This window comes from Phoxinus phoxinus (genome assembly GCF_949152265.1).
Source record: "Phoxinus phoxinus genome assembly, chromosome: 19".
NCBI classification, from domain to species: Eukaryota; Metazoa; Chordata; class Actinopteri; order Cypriniformes; family Leuciscidae; genus Phoxinus; species Phoxinus phoxinus.
The window spans coordinates 30,113,748-30,138,366 of record NC_136894.1 but is presented as its reverse complement, the minus strand read 5'-3'; the positions used below and the strand labels follow the sequence as shown (position 1 = coordinate 30,138,366).

Sequence of the window (24,619 nt, the reverse complement as noted above, 5' to 3'; positions counted from 1 at the left end):
TGTGAAATAAATCTCTGATGTCCCCAGAGTGTGTGTGTGAAGTTTTAGCTCAAAATACTCCACATATATTTTCATATATCATGTTAAAATCGTCACTTTTTGAGGGTTTGCAAAAACGCACCGTTTTGTGTCTGTCCCTTTAAATGCAAATGAGCTGCTGCTCCCGGCACAGGGGGCGGAGCTTCAACAGCTCGTGTCCTTTTACCTCACACACACATGCACTGAACATTTCAAAAACTTTTAGCCTTTTATGTCAAAAGAGATGATACATGGTGCCAGCAGGAGGCTCTAGCGGCAGAAATAGTGGCTTTCCTGATAATTCAACGATGTCAGAGCCTTTTGGAAAATCGGTTTGTGTTGATATTGTGAACCAATGTATGGGAAACACTGTTATATAATTTGACAGCTTTCAATTATAGTTTAACCCATCCATCTTGACCGTCACGCTTAGTAACACACACAGCTGTTCCTCACCACAGTTGTTTTGCCAAACGTTGTGTAAGTGACATACACCCGTAATGCGGTATATTAAGAATCCATATCATAACAGAAATAAACTCAGTATGAGCTGTTATACCGCCCAGCATTAATATGCATGTTTGTTTCTGCCACTGAATCAAATAAAAATAGGTATTTAGTTCTCCATGTTCTGTGTTCAGGGAAGATCTGCTGTGCGGAGGGTCGTGACGTGAGGAACGAGGATGACGAGGCTGAAGGTTTGTCGGAGTCTCGTTCTCTCGATCGCCTGGCTCACGCGTCTGTCAGCTGGGTCAGAGGAAGCAAGAGGACGCAGATCCTCCCCGACGGCAAGTGCTCCTCGTTTACCCGGATAAATCACTTTCACTGCGGTAGAAGACTGATTCATGTGGGCAATTTGAAACTTACCCCGTCCCCTAGATTATATTAATAATTGAGAAATTGTGTCATTCAGAAATGACATTAAACATATTTAAATGTTATTTATATATGTATATCATACAGAAAGAACCTATATAATTGCTATATCTTTAGATTATATATTGTTAAATTATTATATTTTATTTAAGTTTTATTGCTTTATTGTTTGTTGTTACTCTTAGTTTGCCATGAAAATAGCCTTTGCTGCCTTAAATAAATAAATACATGAATTATTATATTAAATTATATTATATGGTTTAAATAAAGAGCATATAGTTGTAAGAATTCATGTGGTCAATTTTAACCCGTCCCCTAGATTATATTAATAATTGAGAAATTGAGTCATTCAGAAATTACATTAAACATATTTAAATAGATTTAAATAGGGGAAAAAAATTATTTTCTGTTAAATATCAAACAGAAAGAACCTATATCGTAGATTGTATATCGTTCAATTATTATATTTTATTTAATTTTTAGTTTTATTGCTTTATTGTTTGTTGTTACTCTTAGTTTGCCATGAAAATAGCCTAAAGTTGCTGCGTTAAATAAATAAATACATGAATTATTATATTAAATTATATCATATGGTTTAAATAAATAGCATATAGTTGAAGATGCTTTTCTGCAATTGTTTAGTTTATCGAAACTGTTTGGAAACAGGGAATAGTACAACCCCTGAACAATGCGTTGCAACTGCATCCACTTATAATGTAAATGTATTATAATATAAATTAAATAGTCAAAAAATATTTATGCATTTAAAATGCACAGCATAATCCCGGTGAATGCACATGAATTACATTTTTATATTTTAAAATGCCAAGTTGCATGCTTTAAATAAATACATGAATATATAAATATTATGTAATATCACATTTTGAGCATTTGTGAACCCTGGACCACAAAACCAGTCACATGGGTAAATTTTTTAACATTGAGATTTATACATCAAATGAAAGCTGAATAAATAATCTCTCCATTGATGTATGGTTTGTTATGATATGACAATATTTGGTCGAGATACAACTATTGAAAATCTGGAATCTGAGGAGCAAAAAAATGTAAACATTGAGAAAATCTCCTTTAAAGTTGTGCATTTATGTTCACGATTGTGCAGCATTCACTCACAAAAATACATGTTTTATATATTTACGGTAGGAAATTTACTGAATATCTTCATGGAACATGATCTTAATATCCTCATGATTTTTGGCATGAAAGAAAAATGTATAATTTTGACCCATACAGTGTATAGTTGCTATTGCCACAGATATACTCGTGCGGCTCCAGACTGGTGTGTGTCACATGTTGTTAGGTAGACATGGTCTCAAGCAGTCGTGTGCTGTTCCTGTGCAGGCGGTCAGATCACGATGTCCAGCTGTGGAGGTCAGGTGCGCGTGGAGAAGGTTGTTGATTGGCCGTCGGTGGTCCAGCAGTTTCTCTCCCAGCGCAGACAGCGGGACAGATCACTGGCGGATGAATGACCACATGAGCCCACATCACTTCAGCCAATCACAGCCTGTGCCTTTATCTGATGTTGACCACTCATGTAAGATGTCATTTACACCACTGGTCTAAAGTTTGGGGTCCGTATGATTTTTTTTTTATGTTTCTGAAAGAAGTCTCTTCCGCTCATCAAAGCTGCATTTATTTTAACACAAATACAGTAAAAACTGTGAAATATTATTAGTTCTGTATGTTAATATATAGTAAAGTGTAATTTATTCCTGTGATCAAAGCTGTATGTTCAGCATCATTACTCCAGTCTTCAGAGTCACATGATCCTTCAGAAATCAGTATATGATGATTTGATGCTCAAGACACATTTATGATTATCATCAATGTTGAAAACAGTTCATAATTTTGTGGAAACCGTCATACATTTTATTTTACAGGATTCTTTGATGAATAGAAAGATCAGCATTTATTTGAAAGTAACATTTTAAATGTCTTTACTGTCACTTTTGATCAATTTATCACATCCTTACTGAATAAAAGTATTTATTTCTTTAAAAAATAAAATATAAAAAAAACGTATTGACTGCAAACTTTTGACCAGTTAATGTTCATGATTAGAGTCGGTTGTGATGAGCGTTCCTACTTGATGTCTCTGACTTCTGATCATAAGTGTGTTTTATTGGCCGATGCCAGAAAGATGACGTGAAACCAGTTACAATGCTTTCATTCGTAGCATTGAAATTGCTAAAAACATTTTTTTTTTTAGCATTCAAGCAACCGAAGTGCGTCTGCAAGTAGAAAGGAAAAGCACTAAAGCACTGCCAGGAGAATGTTTAACAGGATTACAGTTTGTGTTCGTGTTTCATTATTAGTGCCACAGAAATATCAGTGTTAATGGAAAAATATCTTTACTTATAGTTTTTTTTTACTACATTTGTATTACTATACATGTAAATGACACATGCTAAATAATGTTAAATGCTACAGTATATAGCTGTGTAGTCACACGGTGTCCGCTGCACCTTTATAAACATGAAACGAGTGTTTTCAGGGCTTTTAACAGTGTTCACGTATGTCAGGATTACCGTAATTTCAATTTCATGTTGACAATTATAACATCACTGACGTCATTGCAAAATGTTGAAGAAGAAAACAAGATGCACCCGAGCTTTCATATGCTTCAGATTCTCCGAGTTACTTATAATAACTGTAAGTCTGGCACGATGTAAACTTTTTATTTTGAGTAATACTACTGTGTTTTCACAATCTCGTCAACAGCCTTGAATCGTGTTTCTTAGTTCTGAACTTTGACTGTTCTGAAAAGAGAAATAAAAAATAATGTGGACCAACATCTGAACAGTGTAGTCTGTAAAGTCTTCAAAACTTCCCTGATAAACCCGCCGCACTCGATCTCCTCAGTCCTTCCGTCTCTGAACGATAGTTTATTATCCAGTAAAAGTCTGTCAGTGTAACTGTACAAACGTCCTCGAGCGTCACGAGTCTTTCTGTGTCTCTCGTTTTATCAAGGAAACGCAACATTAACATTAATATTGTTTGTAATATTTCAACTGGACTGAAGCAGGTATCATGATTTGATTATCATGCATCATTTATTATGAAAATCATGAGTATCAAATATGATCATGAGGCTTTTGAGGAAGTTAATCTTTTTCAATAATTGTATTGCATTTCATTTCTACAGAGCTTTGATCATAAAACTAAGCATTTAAATATCATCTTACTAAGACATTATTGATATTTATATGCATTGTATGTCAGTATCTGCTGTCCTGTGTTAAAGATCTCATTGATTCACATTACAGGCATCAGAATTACTTCAAAAAACGTCAGCATCTGCATCAAATTGCATATTTTTCTCAGTTTGAGCCTTCGAATAAAATGTAGCATTTTTGTCCTCCATATTCTCACTATATATGAGCCAAAAAATCAAATATATGATACAAAACACATGCAATTGTTTTGTCTAAAGGTTCAATAAACTGGATTTTAGGCTTCACAGTAACGCATTATTAACTGTGAGTTGGATTGTTTTCATGCTAACAGGTGAACTAGTGAATTATGCCATGTTTGACGTGAGACCATGTCCACTTCTTCCTCAGAGATGAAATGAAGCAGACTCCTCGGTCAGATATATGATGATTTCCACTCTCACAGGAAGTGTGTCTCGCTTTACTCCTACTTTTAACTGGAGATTGATGGTTATACGCTTAAAACCGCGCATACGTTCACATGTCCGAAGTCTCTGTCAGGTTTAACTTTGGACAGGATGATGAGAGGAAGAATAAACATGTGTGACGAGGGCCAGTTTGTCACTTTTATGGACGTTAATTTTTTTGTCCGTGTGTTTATGCCGAGACCGTAACTCATCCGTCGCAAGACTGTGTTTTTCCTGAAAATCAGAGGATTTGTTTTCTGGAAACGTCCTGGAGTGAACTACGCTCGAGTAAAATAGCAGCTAACTCACTCTTTCATGTGATGGACTCGCTCGCATTCATCAGGCATTCAGACCAAACACTGGACATTTATGTGTCCTGTTATGAGCTTCTCGTGATGATTTTACATCCATAAAAGCTCTTCAATTTACTCTATTCATCTCGCCGTTTCAAAAGCACATCAGAGCACGAGAATCCAAAAACACTCAAAACCCTACAGCAGTTATGGAGGAATATCATTCGGGCTTCAGGCTTCTTGTCCTCTTTTTTATTAACACTCATGTATATGAAGCATTTGTAGCATCTAAATTTACGGCACTAAGTTATGAGATAAAGTCAGAATTGACATACTAAGTCAAAATGATGACACTAAATTGAGAAGTTGAAATTAGTCATTCGTATGTCATAATTAACACATACTAAGACATAATTATGAGGAGAAAGTTTAAATTATGACAAACCATATTATAATTATGAGATTAAAGACAAATATATGACTTTTTCTGTCATAATTTTTACTTTTTATGAGGAAAAAATTGAAATTATGACAAACCAAGTTATAATTATGAGATTAAAGACAAATTTATGACTTTTCCTGTCATAATTTTTATTTTTTATGAGGAAAAATTTGAAATTATGACAAACCAAATTATAATTATGAGATTAAAGACAAATTTATGACTTTTTCTGTCATAATTTTTACTTTTTATGAGGAAAAAGTTGAAATTATGACAAACCAAATTATAATTATGAGATTAAAGACAAATTTATGACTTTTTCTGTCATAATTTGACTTTTTATGATGAATTTTTTTTTATTATGACGAACCAAATTATAATTATGAGATTAAAGACAAATTTATGACTTTCTCTGTCATCATTTTTACTTTTTAATTCATAATTTAGATTTAGTATGTCAATTTTTATTTAATAATTGAGCATTTGCAGCACTTAAAAGCACTTAAGAAAACATTAGGCTTTTTGTTCAATCAAATTCCGACACTAAATTATGATATAAAGGCGAATATGATATAAATTGACGTACTAAGCCAAAATTATGACACTAAATTGAGAAGTCAAAATTATGACTTTCTTTGTCGTTTAAAGTCATAATTCAGATTTAGTCATTTTGACTTTTTCCTCATAATTATGAAATAAATGGTAGAAATAAGAAATTTTCTAAATGATAACACACTTAAGTACATAAGAAAAAAATATGCTTTTGTAAATCATAATTATTATGACATATAATTGTCATTAAGTTATGACATTAAATAGTCAAAATTATGACATACTTGAAATTAACAAATGACACAGAGTCATGATTTGTCATAATTTCAGCTTTCCCCCTCATATTTAGACTTGGTATGTCGTAATTAGGGCATTTTTTTGTTTTTTTATTAAGTTAATACATACAGTATATGTATTCACCTTATTTTGAATATTTTTAAATGTGCAAGACTTGGATAGATAAATAACTATAAGAATAGCAAAGTGCAACAAACGGTATATTTGCGCTACAAACCAGTGTGTTTATGATTATGATGATAATAAACTAAAATATTTGATAACAAACCCCAGTCCGTAATATCATGCATCATAACGGACTGTTTATGTGCATCTGAAATAACCTCCTCTTTTCAACATGTTTCTTTGGAAAATGTAATGGAAATGTGCAATGCTGTTCTTTAAAGTACTGTTTATAATTATATTCAGCATAAATGTATATCTTGAAATACTTTGATTTTACCATCATTGTATAGTTTGTAATGCTGGGCCTTTTTTCTACAGCCCAGATCTTTAGGTTATCTTGAGCGTGGCACACCTGTCGCTGGCGTCATACACACAGCACTGGTCTGAGTGCAGCTTTATTAGATGTTGAAGGCCAGACGTGATTTACTGTCTCTGGGTTTTGTCAAGGTGACGGATGTTTAGACCGTGACACTGAAGAGTCTCCATCTGCTCCGCTATAGACTCGAGACGTTTAGTACAGAACACATTAGCATTCAGTTTGTTTCCTCATGCTAATTTGCTTTAATCTGCTGTTCAAAAGTTTGTCACCGTGTAAAATCCGCTGTGAACCCTCCAGCAGTGCCGCTACACGATTATACACTGCAACTATACTCCGTTCATTCAAACCTGAGAAGATTTGCTAAAAAACATTTCATTTCATTAAAAAATGTACTTTTATACCCAACAATTGTGCAGGTTCACACTGGGTAAATTTCAGTCTGGGTCAAACATAGTATATATAAAAAAAATGTAGGAACCACAATTAAGTTTCATTTCATTGTGACATTATTTTCATTTTACACAAAAAAAATTTGCATTTGAAAAAAAAATTCAAAAAATATATATATGATTAGTAAGTATTATTAATCATTATACATAATAATAGATTTAGTTTGACTGAATTGAATTAATGCTGTTAATTTGTATATATTCGCTGTATATGTCCAAATTATTTCACAGTGCAAAAAAAATCTTAATAATATTTACAAATTAATTGAAGCTAAAAAAAAAGTCGGAGCAAGTCTTTGTATTTTAAAGCGCATTCGCAAAAGGATGATAAATAACGATAACGGTAAAAATATCTTCGGCACAGAGGAATCACTTTCAGAACGATTTTTTTTCCAGCTAATGAAGGACAAAAACATTGAGCCAATCACAGTCCATCCTGCTTTAAAGAGCTTGCACATTTAAAGCGGCAGAGGACAAAACTTCAGCATGTGATTAGAACAAACAGAGCGATATCGTGCGTTAGTGGGGATGCTAATGTAGTTATCATTATAGGCTTTATAGTTAACGTTTTTGGTGTGAACAGTCCTTCTTTAACCCTTTAGAACCGGATGTGTCGTCGCCGACACAGGTCAGCTGTATTCATTGTACCGTAACTCTTCAACCGTTTATACGGCTTATTACGGTAATTTCATGCTTTCCATCAGCAAATGACAGCCGCTTTCTGGCAGAGCGGGAAGGAAGGATTTGAACCGAGAGATACGAAGCGCGGCGGGTTAGAGTGTTTTGGATTGCATAAAATAATAAAAGAAACAAACAAATACATGGAGAATGAAGTGGTAGACAGCAGAAGAGGGGATTGGGATGATTTTTAATGAAACTTGGGAGGCGGATGGCCGTTACTCTTTCACGTATCTTTACATGTGGTGTGTGCATGTGTGTGTGTGTGCGTGCCGAATGGATGCATTTGTATGTGTGCGTGTATGAAAAAAAGTGTCCTAAATGAAAACTGTGCAACCCAATGTCACAAAAAAGACTTGTATAGTTGTATTATACTTCATTTTTCAACTTTAACGTGTTGGTTTCTTACATTCGTGATTTTTATGTTTTTTTAACATTTAACATTTATTCTCTTTTTTTTTTTTTATTGTCTATTTAAATTTTATATACAAACTAACCACACACAATACTGGTCAATAACTGTAATGTGTTGAAAGCTAATCTTTTTCTGAAAAAGATGACACCTTGCACATGAAGATAGCACATTGTTTTAGAATTGTAGTCAAAAAATCAAAATATGTGAAAAACACCCATTTTAGCTTCAGTTTCTAAAGGGTTAAACCGCTCAATCTCCCAGCATCCTGTAAGGCACCTGTAAAGAGTCCACTGGCAGAATACTATGGAAGGCCATTAGGGCCACAATGTCACATATTTTGGCACTGTTGGCCTTCCATAGAAAGCTGTTCTAAAAGATCAGGGTAAATCACGCGTCCAGATGCGGATACACTGACTTGACTGAGTACGATACTCACGCTTCAAGAGTTGGTGGAGAATGACAGTCCAATAAAGCAGTTTTAGTTCAGTTTCCCAAGTGTTTTTTTTTTTCTTCTGCCAAATGCATCGCCGTTATCTATCTGTAGTTCATATTTTGTGGCTATCTCATCATTGTTGCTGTTATGTAATTTCCCCTTTGATCTGCATGTTCTTGGTATCAGATCTGTGTCTTTTCAGGCTTTTGTTTCTGAGTGTTTATGCAAAGAAATAACACATGGTGATCTCAGAATACAGCAGGATTTACTGTAGCATGGATGGATATGTGTTATGGTGTCTTGACCCCCGCTCTGGTGAAGGATGAGGTGCAGGACTTCACTAATGCAGTGTTTCTTCTGCTCGTCCTCTCATGAGCTCCAGCTGTTGTGCCGATGTGTGTTTCTTCATGTCCAGGACGGGTCACTGCTTCACAGGTGGTCCACCATCACTCACTGTGTGTTCAGTGGAGGAACCTCTTTAAAGGATATTTGCAGGCATGCTTCATCAGTTTCTCATTTTCAAAATAATTATGCAACAATGATAATATTTTATTATTATTTATATTCGTTTTTAATGCTTATTATAAGATATATAGTCATGAAAATAATGTCAATGCAAACATAACATTTAAATGCTATGCATCTTTATGCTATATTTAAAATGTAAATCTATACATATATAATAATTTTATATATATATATATATACATACATGCATACATACTATGTATTTTATATATTTTTTTTATATTTAAATCTCTAAATATATACAGTATATATTTTTTATTTTCATCTAAATCAATTTCTCATGTAAAATTGTCATAAAAATAATAAAGCCAAAATGTAAATATATTATTATTTTTATTGTTTATTTTATAATATTATTTATATTATTATAATAATACATAAAACAATTCTTATATATATAAAATTTGCAAATATTGTCCAAATGCAAATATAACATTTTCTTAATGTATATAGGAACATTTTATTTTCATTAAAATTTTAATATTTAAATCACGGTGTATATATTTGTATGTATACAATATATACATTTTAGTTTTTTATGAAATATGACAACATTTATATATAAATAACTTTTTCTTCATGCAAAATGTAATATTTAGATCTATCTATAATAATATCTATCTAAACAGTATATACATTTTAGTTTTTTATGAAATATGACATAACATTTATATATAAATATATATATAAATAACTTTTTCTTCATGCAAAATGTAATATTTAGATCTACCTATAATAATATCTATCTATCTATATAATATTTCAAATAAAAATGTCCAGTTTATTTTTATTTTTATAAAAAAAATTCTCTAAAAACCTGTAGCTTTAAAAACACATCTGTGGTCATTTTTCAAAATAGAGATGATGTGTGTAATCCATGCATTCCTGCTCAAAATCTCAGACAGAAGGGAAATGAATTGATCTAAATATGGACTGTGGATGTGAGTTGTGCATGCATGGCTGATGTCCAGAAGAGTGATGGCGCTGCAAAGTGACTTCTGAGGACTTGAGCCCAGAGTTTAGAGGGATTGTTGAGAAGATGAGAAGGAGAGCGAGGGAAGGGGAGTGTGATGGACAGACCGAGACCTAAAAGTCTGTCATTCTTCAGCGAGACTCACTCCTGCAAAGAGAGCGTTCACTTATCCCTGAAAGAGACAGAGCACAACATCATCAAAAATGGACACTGCTAAACTACGATATGCATATTTATTATTTGTCTGCATTACTATTAATGGAAATTGTTGAGATTTCAGTGAAGCTTCATTTGATTTAAGAAATATAGAAAGGAACCGACATCCAACGGGACCAGAAAGAGCATCATCCAAACCAACCGGTGAGAATCTCCTGTTTATTTGCCTATGAAAATATGTTGGGTTTGAGATGTATTTATAGTAGGGTTATTTGAACCTCATTTTCCATGAGAAACGACAGTGAGATCCCCCTGCTGACTGAACCGTGGGGAAATCACACAGCACAACATGATGTTCCATACGACAGAATCTAAATGGAACTTAAACTCCTAATATGGAACGTTCATGTAAAGATCAGACGGAGTTAAACGGCTGATGAAAGAGAATCTGAGATGCTTTTACATATTTCATGAAAACTCCGAGCCGAGAGACGTCAGAGAACAGGAGCACAAACTCTCTCACAGAAGAAAACGCTGAAGAATGTTCCATTTTTAGAAAGCCATGGAAAGCTTCACGCAGAGCCCGGATCTGTGCTGGTGCATTAAGGGCAATTCAAACTTCTTCTTTTTTTCAAGCTATACAGTATATATATAGATTCACATCGCAACTAAACTTAATTGTGGTGGTGCATTAAGGGCAATTCAAAAGTTTTTTTTTTTCAAGCTATACAGTATATATATATATATTCACATCACAACTAAACTTAATTGTGGTGGTGCATTAAGGGCAATTCAAAAGTTTTTTTTTTTCAAGCTATACAGTATATATATATATTCACATCACAACTAAACTTAATTGTGGTGGTGCATTAAGGGCAATTCAAACGTTTTTTTTTTTTTTTCAACCTATATATAGCTTGAAAAAAACAACAACTTTTGAATATATATATATATATATATCTAAGTTTATATATTTAAAAAAAATAAAATGTAAACAACTTTTGAATATATATATATATATATATATATATATATATATTCACATCGCAATAAACTTATTTGTGGTGGTGCTTTAAGGGAAATTCAAACGGGGTTTTTTTTTTTCAAGCTATATAAATATATTCACATCACAACTAAACTTAATTTTCATTTTAATAAAAAAAAAATGTAAAGACAATGACCATTATAGTAAAAAAATGTAAAAAGGCTTTTCTTATCACTCTCAAGGCCATTTTTTAACAAAACCCTGCCTAAGAGCCACCATGATTGGCTCATTAAATATTTATGCAAATTAGGATGTTAATCAAAAAGTGTGAAATATGTAACAGCATAACTAAAATTCAGGAGTTTGGTATTGGTAAAAACTTATGTTTTTGAAAAATAAATATGAAGCAGCACACTGTTTTCAACATTGTTCATGATAATAAGATATGTTTCTTGAGCAGCAAATTTACATATTGAGAATTACATGTAAAAGTCATGTTACATTTTAATAACTGTCTGTAACTGTTAAATATTTTGATTAGTATATAATAGCATAATATTTAATACACTTGTTTTATTTATCCTACTTGTATGTGTGTGTGTATATATATATATATATATATATATATATATATAATTTTATTTATATCTTAGATTAATAAAACTACCATCCAATTATACACCAATCAAAATATTTTATATTTATATGAATATATTATTATAAATAACTTACTGTATGTAATTTAGTTATACTACATATACCATATATATGTATATACTGTGTGTGTATATATATATATATATATATATACATAATTTATATTAGATATAAATAACACATTTTTCTTAAACATATACAGGCATATGTGTGTATTTATATATACAAAATAATTATACACAGTACACACACATATATTATGTAAACAAAAACTTTTATGTTGAATGTGATTAATCGTTGCCCAGCTTTAATATATATAGATATATTAATAGAAATATTAGATATATGTAGATATATTAAATAGTACATCATATATAATATAATTAATTAATATTGTATAATAATATATAATATATGTGTTCTGTGTTCTAGCCATGGAGATCTTTGAAGGACATTCTAACATCACATCCAAATCTTCCGTCAACACCAGCGTGCACCTCCAGGGGGCGCCGCACCTGAAGAAACTGGCCCACCTGGACGAGTCTCTGTACGAGGAGTTCTACGTCCTGTGGGTCACGCTGATGGTGGTGAACACGCTCATGTTTGTGGTCGGCGTGGTCCTGAACAGCCTGGCGCTGTTCGTGTTCTGCCAGCGCAGCCGCTCTCGAACGACACCAGCCATTTACACCATAAACCTGGCGGTGGCTGACCTGCTGGTGGCGCTGTCGCTCCCGGCCCGCATCGCGCTTTACCACAGCGGCGGCGACTGCGTGGCGTGTTTCTACATGCACACCTTCAGCTACTTCGTGAACATGTACTGCAGTATTTTGTTTCTCACTAGCATCTGCGTAGACCGCTATATGGCGGTGGTGCGTTCGGCGGGAAGCCGGAGGCGGAGCCCAGCGGCTGCAAAATGCGTTAGCGTGTGCGTTTGGCTGTTCGCCGTTGTGGTCACATACTCGCTGCAAACCTCGGCTCTGGACTTTCACGGAGCTTCATGTTGTCACGTCGCCGTTCTCTTCGCCCTCACCGTGCTGGAGTTCGTCTTGCCGCTACTTGTAATCGCGACGTTTACGGTCCGCGTTGCCTGCGCACTAGCGGACAGCAGGCTAATGCCGCAGAGCTGGGGTCGGCGCGCGCGTGCCGTCAGGCTGCTAGTAGCCGTATTAGTGGTGTTCACCGTGTGCTTTACGCCGTATCACGTGCGCGAGGCCGTGGTGTACTTCCAGCTAGGGGGCAGCAGAGAGCAACACGTTGTTGCGTATCATGTGACCATCACGCTAAGCAGTCTGAACAGCTGCCTGGATCCTGTGGTTTACTGCTTCGTGCCGGATAGTTTCCGCTCCACCCTGCGAAGGGAGCAGAAGAAGAGATTCGGAGAGCATCCGGTGGCAATCAAGGGAAGCAGGAGCACTAAAGCTGCGGGAACGCCGACGGCCATCGCATACAGCGTTGCAACGCTCACGCTCACACCCTGCATACTGACGTCCACAGACATCCCCGCCTGACATAAAACACTCCCACAGGAAGTTTACCAACGGGTCAATATGAGAAATATCAGCCAAATGAGAAACAGCTGTTTTCTATCTTCATGTATAAGCATTTACATGCACTTTCTTAACTTGATTATGCTTAAGCTGACAATGTGTGTGGTCGTGTAAATGCCTTAACTCGAATTTTAAACATTGATCGATTGACACTGCTAAATTTTTGTCCATTATCTCGATTTCATTCGGTATGTAAACACCTTACAGTCAGCATGAAACAGAAGATGAGATCTTTTCTTCCCTGTTGTGACGTATATCCGAGTGAAACGCTTCTGAAACCAGAACAAATGTGGGCGGGGCTTGATTTTGTCTGTGGGGATTTGATTGGATGGTTGTGATTTGCTATTGGTGGATCTCATGTGAGTGACAGGTTGCCCCGCCCTCGCAACAGTAAACACGTCATCAGAGAAGAGAAGAGCAAGGGATGGGGAATCCATATCACTAAGAATGGGAGAAAGTGCAACACGCAATATAACGGAATAAGTCCCGCCTGCTCAATAAAACAACCAATCGCTGATTGGTAAAGTCATTGCATCACGTTAAAAGCTCCGGTTGCTTTAGAAGCAGTCAGTGTTCTGAGACGCACGCTTATGAAAGTGCAGATTTTTTGTCATGATTTGAGCCTTTAAAAACAAAATTTATGAGACAGTTGTTGTCAGATTTCATTGGTAATCTCAAACATGAAATTTAATCATAAACTTGGTGAACAGATTTGGAGAATTTGATGTTTCCCAATTCAAAGAGATATAGGAGCTGTTTAGTGTTTTTGCATGAAATTACTTGCTTCAAAGGTGCAGTAATCGATTTCTTATAAACACTGTTGAAAGCAGATTGGACTGAGCACCAAAACACATTTGTAGCCAATCAGCAATAGGGGCGTGTCCACTCATGATGGGGAGGAGAGAGTGTGAACCAATCAGCAATAGGGGCGTGTCCACTCATGATGGGGAAGGAGAGAGAGTGAACCAATCAGCAATAGGGGCGTGTCCACTCATGATGGGGAGGAGAGAGAGTGAACCAATCAGCAATAGGGGCGTGTCCACTCATGATGGGGAGGAGAGCGAGTGAACCAATCAGCAATAGGGGCGTGTCCACTCATGATGGGGAGGAGAGCGAGTGAACCAATCAGCAATAGGGGCGTGTCCACTCATGATGGGGAGGAGAGCGAGTGAACCAATCAGCAATAGGGGCGTGTCCACTCATGATGGGGAGGAGAGCGAGTGAACCAATCAGCAATAGGGGCGTGTCCACTCATAATGGGGAGGAGAGCGAGTGAACCAATCAGCAATAGGGGCGTGTCCACTCATGATGGGGAGGAGAGCGAGTGAACCAATCAGCAATAGGGGCGTGTCCACTCATGATGGGGAGGAGAGCGAGTGAACCAATCAGCAATAGGGGCATGTCCACTCATGATGGGGAGGAGAGCGAGTGAACCAATCAGCAATAGGGGCGTGTCCACTCATGATGGGGAGGAGAGCGAGTGAACCAATCAGCAATAGGGGCGTGTCCACTCATGATGGGGAGGAGAGCGAGTGAACCAATCAGCAATAGGGGCGTGTCCACTCATGATGGGGGAGGAGAGCGAGTGAACCAATCAACAATGGGGGTGTGTCCACTCATGATGGGTAAGGAGAGCGAGTGAACCAATCAGCAATGGGGGCGTGTCCACTCATGATGGGGAGGAGAGAGAGAGAGGGAGATTTAAAGAAAAACTGTAGAAAGAGAGATGGCTGAGAGACATTAAGAGAAAAGGCCAGAGTAATATCACTGGAAAAAGAAGGATTATAATCAGGCAAGAGCTTTAAGACGTGCATTAGAAAAGCTTTCCAGCACTGAAGAAACCAAAGCGGACGTCGAGTTTGCATTGTTTTTGCTCCATACGTGAGTAACATTGGCTACTGTGTTTCACCGAACCAAGATATGATGATGTTGTAATGTTAGCTAGTAACAGGACAGTTTGGAGTGCTTCAGCTGTGATAAAGAGACATCCTCTCTTGCATTGTGTTTTTGTGCATTTTAGGGGCAGAGCTATGAAGGGAGGGGCGTGTTTCTTTGGGATGATTTCAAATTTCAACAGTGTTTCTCAGAAATCGCTTACTGCACCTTTAAATGGACTTCGCTCTAGATCAGTGGTTCTTAACCAGCTATAGGGTCCAAGGGCCTCAAGATGGATTACAATTATTTAAAATAACAAGACAACAAGCTCAACAACTGTTCATTTATTCAAAAAGCAGCATTCTGTTTTGGAAAATCTAGATATATGAGGGAATTATGATTTCTAGACCTGGAAAAGTGATAGAAATTAATGCAAACTGAAAAAATCTATAATCGATTAAAAAAAATCTAGTTATGTCAATAGAAATTGCTATTTGTGAGTTAAAATGACTAAAAACGTAATGTAAAGTCATTGGTATAAAAGTGTAAAACCTGAAGAACATTAAGTTATTGAAACTTCTGTAATTATGGATTTTAATTATTATAATTGTTTGAACTATTTATTCAGTATATTAAAACTCCTTGTTTATGTAAATAACATTACATGCACATTACAGCAGAAGTAGGCTATACCAAAATCTAGAAGTAAGACCTTGGAGTCAAAAAGGTTGAGAGATCTCAATATGAACTCAAATATTTATCATCAAATTATATTTTCTATTTCTGTTGTCACTGTGTGTCAACTATTCACTCATTTGTCACCATTTCAGGAAGAGAAATAGAAACCTCTGAGCACTAAAATGTTCCTCTGATATATTCTTCCCGCTCCTCGAGAATATAATATCATCAGACAGATATTCATATTCATATATAAGTGATGTGTCCCGAGCCGCTGCTGTACACCGCGTCTGATGGCAGTTTTACGGGGTTAAGATGAACTCTCATACCCTACACGGAGCTGTTTATTTTGCTCCACACTTGATTTAATGGAGGTGTTGGCTCGTGTGTTTATGTGTGAGGACTGAGGACCACACCGAGACCAGAAACCACTTCTACTCATAAACATCGTTACGACCGAACATAAACTGCCTTTTATGATCTGTTTAAAGTAGGCCTACTTGTGGATATCTGTCGAAACAAATGGGTCCAAACTCTGTCAGTACAGCAATTGCTTATTCTCTTATGAAAAGAAAAAAACAACAACATTCAGTTAAAAAAAAAAAAAAAAAAATTATAGGAGAATATACAACACATATTTTCTTCTAATGTAAAAAAAAAAAAAACGTTCACACAGATATTATGTGGAGAATGTTATTTAAAAGTTTTTTATTTTATTTAAAAAAATTATATTTTGTAGATTGAATGATTATTTGTCTCCAGTTCTTAAAAAGTAAACATGTGTTTGACTGTAACACACTAAAATGTACCACAAGAGGGCATCATTTCCTTCTAAATGATTTGTGGATGAAGGAACGGAAGCTTGTTTCTGACACGGAATAAAGCTATTTAAAAGATAATTGCGATTTTTTTTAAATCTCACAATTCTGACTTTTTTCCTCCCCTCACAATTGCGAATTTATATATTTATTCATTTTATATTCAGTGACGGAAACAAGCTTCCGTCAAAATGCAAATGACGTAAACAAATATATAGGTCTATATGTAAATAGGCTATGAAATCAAATAATGTAGGTACAAATATCACTAATAAACATGCTAGTTATCTGTCACCCTTTAATAATAGTTGTAACGTGTTGTTTTTAAAGCCAACTTTTACTTATTTTTTGAAGTTATATCATGTTATATATCAGTGTTTTTAAGCTCATCACGACACCTGTGCTGATGGAGCATTGAGCATTAAAGCAGTCACGTGTGTTTTATGAATATTTCTTCACACAACTGATATTTCTGCTAGGTTATCTTCACACTCTTCAGACTGACATTACCTGAGGGAGACTCATAATGTGAGCCGCAGAAACATTCATGTACATCAGCACATTCCCGCCATATCAGAGACAAATCAGAAATCATGATTTGGTAAATCAAAATTATGACACAAATAGTCAAACTTATGACGTATACATACAGGTGAAACTCGAAAAAATAGAATATCGTGCATCAAAAGTTCATTTATTTCAATAATTCAACTTAAAAGGTGAAACTAATATATTATATAGACTCATTACATGCAAAGTGAGATATTTCAAGCCTTTATTTGTTATAATTTTGATGATTATGGATTAAATATTGAATATTGTGAAAAGGTTTTCATAAGCTGTAAGCCATAATCATCAAAATTATAACAAATAAAGGCTTGAAATATCTCACTTTGCATGTAATGAGTCTTTTGATGCACTTTTGATGCACGATATTCTATTTTTTCGAGTTTCACCTGTACATCATATTTATCATGAAAAGTCAATAATCTGACTAAAAAAAGGTTGAAATTATGGCATAAAAAGTCAACTTTATGACATACTACATAATTATGTGATGAAAAGTCAAAATTTTGACAAAAGTCAAGTAGGACAAAATGTTGAAATTATGAACAAATGTATGGTGAATACTGGTAAAGTGCACACTTTCTGATCATTTACCTTCTGCATAATTTTTTATTATGATCCAAACGGCTTAGCCCCTCATATGATACTATTGTAAATAGCTTAAGAGCTCTACTCCACTGTACAGAATAAAAAATATTAAACAGGATAACTCTTCCTCAAACACACATGGACCCCAAACCACATTTTTCCAGGTGCTACTGTCAAACTGGGACCCCTAATGTTATTATTAAATACACAATAACAATATAAACAACAACAACAACAAAAAGAAGGTGTAATGTGCACCCTTCATAATTTATACCCATTTATATATTTATACCCGTCACAGTATGACATGCTAAGACATAATTATGAGATGAAAAGTTTTCAGAAATTCAAGAAATTATGACTTTAAAATGAGATAAGATGAAAATTCATTTACGACATAAAATGTTGAATTTATGACATGGTCGAAATTGACATATAGTCGAAATTATGACTTATGATAAAGACTTGTCATAATTACAACATAGAAAATCTAAATTACGTCCTAATTTCGACATTTATCTCATTTCTATTTTTCACCTGCGGACACTCACCTCATCTTCTGATGAGCTCAACGCTTTAGAGGAGTCAACACTTTTAAGGGAACTTGAAAATGTGAATTATGCGTCGACGTCAGAATGAGGGAGGAATCTACATTACTTCTGATGTAGACCTGAGCTAACATGAACTAACAGTTTATTATTAGTGAAAATCCAGCTTTTAATGTTGTTTATGTGTCTATGTGGTGTTTTTAATATGCTTTAATTAAGACAAAGCATGTGTAAGTTCATAAGTGGACAGCATTGCTGAGTATTTTCTGCTTAAACCTGCAGTGAACCAAACACAGTCTCAAAAACACGCAGAGGTGGACAAAGTACACAACTCCCTTACTTGAGTAAAAGTACAGATACTACTGGTCAAATATTACTCCGTTACAAGCAAAAGTTGTAAAGACCGATTTTTACTTAAGTAAAAGTACAGAAGTACTCATTATTAAAGTAAATGTCAATGCATTGTTTTATTATTGTTGCATGTAAAAGCCAATTTACATCCATGCCTTATGCTTCTGAATCTCTGCTTACCCTCATATCAATATCACATTTATTTCACAGTTCCTGTCGTGGGATTGAATAAGTCACTCAATAACGTCCACAATGGTTTCGGACACACAAACGGCTGTTCCCAGTTTTTTGGCTTTTAGTATGAACATGTTAGCCTGGTTATCTATAACTGTGCTCCAAAACAATGACAAAATTCGCATTTAGAAAACCAAACCCAACGTTGAAAATTAAAATCATGTTGATGTCAGAATCCAATGTCAGTCGAGTTCTGACGTCAACCAGACTTTCATTTCCAACCAAAATCATCCCTGGCGTTACTACTGTCTACTCAAGGCCCTTGACAGAAATGTAGTTGAGTAAAAAGTACGATATTTGTCTTTCAAATGTAGTGAAGTTAAAGTAAAAGTTTCCAGGAAAAATAATACTCAAGTAAAGTACAGATACTCTTAAGTAAATGTACTTTGTTACTGTCAACACGGTTTGAAATCGCTGGTGTTTCTGACGTCACACACTACCTTGTAACCAATCAGATCAACGTGTGATGGTCAACCAGTGGATCTCTGAGTGAGTGAGTGAGTGGAGGCGGGGCTCATTTGCATATTCATAGAACCGCGCATACTAAATGAGGCGAGGGTGTCGAGTTACATTCTTTTTACAAGCTATTAAGGCATGAAGAATTTTTTTCAAGGAAAAAACTTTAAATATGTAATTTTGGTGATAAAAGATGCAGTTAAAGGGATTGGATTATTGACTACAGGGCGACTTTAACTAATGTTAACAATGATTAATAAAACAAATGTATTGCTCATTGTTGGTTAATGGGATGTTATTGTAAAGTGTTAGTAAGAAGTTTATAATATTAATGTAAATGCATAAACTGATGAATTTTCCTTGCAGATTGAATGTTTTCAGACTCTTTTAGCTCTTGAAGTGTTTGTGTGTCACTGAGAGTCTTTCAAGTGGATAAGATCTGCACAGGTGACCTCAACACACTCGCTAATTACTTTGCCTTTTCACACACTTTTTTCAGATTTTTTTTATGCTTTTCAATCATTTAAAATATTAAATCATATCTTTTAAATGTAATAAAAAATGATGTTTTAAAAACTGTTTTGAAACCTCAGGTCTACAGGCCTGACTGATGTGGCTTCAGTGTCTGATCATTTTTTTTGCTTTGTTAGTTTGATGAAAAAGTTTTGCACAACGCTTCATAAATCATATTCTGTCTGTTTGCAGCAATTATGCAGATGGTCATATGTTCCATAATATCTAATTTGTCAGAAAAGAAAACAACCCCTCTTTCATCAATCACAGTTTATAAAATGCACAGCAGTGTTCAACACTATTGCGGCCAAATAAAGTGTGCAAAAACTGATTTATTCCAAGACGCATCAGTCAAACAGAGGAAATGCTGGCGGGAAAAAATGAGAAGTTGCCAGAAAATGATTATTCTTGCTCCAAATGTTGTTCAAATTGATTGCTGCTATACTTTAATTTAAATGTTTCATTAAATTGAGTTGAAATCATCTTTTCTTCTCTATTGAGACGTATATCTGAATGACACGGCTTCTGGAACAAGAACAAATGTGGGCGGGACTTGATTTTGTCTGTGAGGAATTGATTGGATGGTTCTGGTTTGCTATTGGTGGATCTCATGTGAGTGACAGGTGGCCCCGCCCACATCATCAGAGAAGAGAAGAGATGCAGCAAGAGGAAATTATTCCGATCCAAGATAACATGCACAATAATGATGTGCATGGATAAATCATTTATAACAAATACTGCAATATTCCTTTAGAAATAAGAAAGAATTGTCTATTTTGATTTCATGCGGACTTTATTGAGGATTGCCGGTGGTTGTTTTTCAGACTGAGGTTTGATGTAATGACATGATCAGATGCTCAGAGGACGCCTGGAGAGGACGGATATTTCCAGACGGGGGTAAAGAGACGCTGCTGGATCCTCCGTGACATTCACACAGCATCTTGAGGATTACCAGAGGAATTAGACATTTAAAATAACCCGCGTCCCCTCTGAGGCTCTGATACAGGATCAGCCTCACCCGCTCAAAGCCATTGTGATGGAAACTGGCCAAACTGGTCATGCCAGACGCCGCGCGCCACAAACCCCCAAACCAACAGCTGCCTCTTCTTCTCTTTCTGATCAACTGCTGTCATGGTGGTGCAACTCATCTGATTTAATGATACCAAACTCTAGCGCCCCCTTGAGTACTGGAGTTTGTTACTGCCACACATGTTAAAGGCCCCATGAAATCAAAATGTAATTTTTTTTGGCTTTCAGTATGAATATGTTACCCTTAAAGTTATCTAAGCTAGTGTGCCAAAACACTGACAACATTTGCACTTAGAAGATACAAACGTACAAAACTTAGTCTCACTTCCAATACAGATCAGTGTTTTTTTATTTTTTTATTAGTTAAATTAGACATTTCAAGTACAATGTAATAAAAAATAAGATGAATCACAAAGCCTTGTAAATTCAGCTCAACATGTTTAACCAGAGGATAACATCAACTAAACTATAAAATGAACATAACAATAATACAAATAAAAAAATATAAAAAAGTAATAAATACAAAAAATAAAAGTTTATAATATCAAGGCAGTTATTTGAAAAGCTTAACATTTTTATTGTTTTTATAAGCTTTTTGTTTTGTGATCTCATGTTTGAAAGAGTTTCAAAGTATATTGTGGATCAGTGGTTTTGATGACATCACTCTGCACTTCAGCTTCTCATCAGATTTTCTGCCCAATCAAATGCTCTCTAGAATCTGAAGCTCCGCCCCCTACATTATAAATAGACGCTTATTCTGGAGCTGAAATCGGTCACTTTTCACACATTTACTATTTTCTTCATGGTGAATGGCACAGAGTGCACTATTTACAGGACAGGGAACGATTCAGACTGTGTAAATATGCTTTACATTGAGGCGAATGAAGTCTGGATTCATGTTAGCGTCACGTGACACACAGAGCGGATCATGTGATCGAGTCGCCGCAGAGCAGAAAACATATCGGACCCGTTTGAATTCTGCACAGAATTATGTATTTTACAGCGATATGGAGATTAAAAGGAAACTGTGGCTTTACCAACGGCTCTGGACGAGCTGTGATATAAACAAAACACTATTGGCTATTTAAAAAAAGGGGAGGAGCTGATCGATAAGCCCCGCCCTGTCTTCCTGTTTCAATGGAAAATACACGTTGAAAAATTCCCGCGCGATTCAAGGCACTTCAGTGGGACTTTAAGGATGTTTGCATTTAATTTGTGAACGAAATTACAAATATTTTCTTGCACACTCCCGGATAAACCTCTGGGTTTAGGAGCAGATGATCTGATACACACGGTTTGAAATAATTAGGATTTTTAAAATGTTTTTGAAACAAGTCCACAAAGATATGAAGCGACACAAATGTTTTGAGACTTCTTGAGAAAAAACATTTACAATGTTAAAACTTCCACCTTCTCTTACTATTTCTGCCATATAATTGATAGTACGCTTGTCTAAAGTCAGCCCTGTCCTCACGAGAATAGACTACTGTGTTATTTAACGGTTATATAAACATTTGAGTATTTAAAAATCTCCCTCACAAACCTACTTGTTTATATACTATCTTTGAAGGGGTTTTCATATTAATTTGATTGTTGTGTGTTGTTCTCCTGAGCTCATACTGAGCCTTTTTAATAAGGTTGTAATAATGCCACAGATTTACTCTAAGTTTAGCTCAGGGGACAAAACGCTTTGTTCTTGTTTTTTTCTTCCTGGAAATGAATCAGAAGGAGCTCTTATCCCAGTTAAAGCAGATCATGTGAGCAGGATTAACACGTGTTTGGTCTTGACACAGATTCAAGAGAACAATCAACGACTAATTGAAAAGGTCGAGTCAATCAGCAAAGTTTCTGGAGTTTTATGCAAATGTAGACCTGCAAAACAACAACAACTCTTTCTTTGTGTCCAGAAAAAGTCCAGATGAGTTCTCTATCCATTTCCAAAATCACTTGTGCAGTTCACTGGGAGAAAACTATACATTTAAATCTTTATTCACAAAAAAATCTGCTCTCCAGTCTCATTCACATGCATTAGAAGATGTCAACAGAAGACAAAAAGACAGGTTTGGAATGACATTTTGCATGAAATATTCTTTATTATGCATATCATTTATGAATTTTGTCCACTGTCCTATAGTGCTGCAGGGATGATGTATTTTCATAAGCTGGAACCTGGAAACAAGGCTGTGTTAATGAAAACTGTTGTATCTTTCAGGGAAAATGTTTTTAAATAAAGAAGATAATAAATGAAAACAATATGATAACAAATACCAGTCTGCAATATCAAGCTGCATTATGGACAGTTTTTGTTAGGCTATAGCCAGAAGCGAATGACACGGGAAAGTTACAAATGATTGCGCCTGCTCTTTTGTTAAAGTCGGCATGAAACAGAATTTGAGCTATAGACCTTTTTTTCTTTCTATTGTAACGTATATCTATGGAAGCTTGTTTCCGCCACACAATAAAACATTTTGTGATAATTGTGAAAAGAAAAGAAAAGAAAACTTTTTATCTGACAATTTCAAGTTTACATCTCGCAATTCTGACTGTATTTCTCAGAATTGCATGATATAAAATCGCAGTTGCGTGTTATAAAGTCAGAAATGTATGTTATAAAGTCAGAAATGTGTTATAAAGTCAGAAATGTGTTTTATAAAGTCAGAAATGTATGTTATAAAGTCATAAATGTGTTTTATAAAGTCAGAAATGTGTGTTATAAAGTCATAAATGTGTTTTATAAAGTCAGAAATGTGTGTTATAAAGTCAGAAATGTGTTTTATAAAGTCAGAAATGTGTGTTATAAAGTCAAAAATGTGTTTTATAAAGTCAGAAATGTGTGTTATAAAGTCAGAAATGTGTGTTATAAAGTCAGAAATATGTTTTATAAAGTCAGAAATGTGTTTTATAAAGTCAGAAATGTGTGTTATAAAGTCAGAAATATGTTTTATAAAGTCAGAAATATGTTATAAAGTCAGAAATGTGTGTTATAAAGTCAGAAATGTGTGTTATAAAGTCAGAAATGTGTGTTATAAAGTCAGTATTGCAAGATATAAAGTCGCAGTTGCGTGTTATAAAGTCAGAAATATGTTATAAAGTCAGAAATATGTTTTATAAAGTCAGAAATGTGTTTTAGAAAGTCAGAAATGTGTTTGGATGGTTGTGCTTTGCTATTAGTGGATGTCATGTGAGTGACAGGTTGCCCCGCCCTCGTGATCAGAGAAGAGAAGCAGCAAGCGGGAAGGGAAGTTATTCTGATTCAAGAGGCACATGAATTTAAAAAATAATGATGTGCACGCATGAATCATTTATAATAAGCTACACACTTCAGTGTTAACAATAAGGTGGATATGGAGATTCAGCAAGTGAAGTGGACCCGCGGAAACACATGTGCCGTGATTGGTCGAGCCCCCCGTCCTCCTCGAGCCCCTTTAATGGTTCCGCCGGTTGTGAAAGTGAATGAAGAGAAACGGAGACTCCAGATTATCACACACACTTCACACGGACGAACAATAGCGGTCTGGAGCTCGGCCAGGACTCAACAC

At 35.3% G+C, this 24,619-nt stretch overlaps 2 protein-coding genes across 2 annotated transcripts in view; both read left to right on the top strand.

Moving 5' to 3' along the window:
- trpn1 (transient receptor potential cation channel, subfamily N, member 1) overlaps positions 1-2,517 on the top strand; it is a gene marked incomplete at its 5' end in the record, with an annotated part of 43,136 nt that extends 40,619 nt beyond the window's left edge. The window contains 2 exons of the mRNA XM_079591178.1: positions 660-806; positions 2,257-2,517. Coding sequence (XP_079447304.1) covers positions 660-806; positions 2,257-2,384 — 275 coding nt within the window. The 3' untranslated portion in view covers positions 2,385-2,517. The remainder of the gene's footprint in view (positions 1-659; positions 807-2,256) is intronic.
- A 7,634-nt stretch (positions 2,518-10,151) lies between these two features.
- On the top strand, positions 10,152-13,938 carry LOC306987118 (G-protein coupled receptor 20). The gene is made up of 2 exons (XM_079591156.1): positions 10,152-10,438; positions 12,309-13,938. The coding sequence occupies exon 2, from the start codon at positions 12,311-12,313 to the stop codon at positions 13,382-13,384; it is 1,074 nt and encodes a 357-aa protein (XP_079447282.1). The 5' UTR covers positions 10,152-10,438; positions 12,309-12,310; the 3' UTR covers positions 13,385-13,938.
- The last annotated feature ends 10,681 nt before the right edge of the window (positions 13,939-24,619 follow it).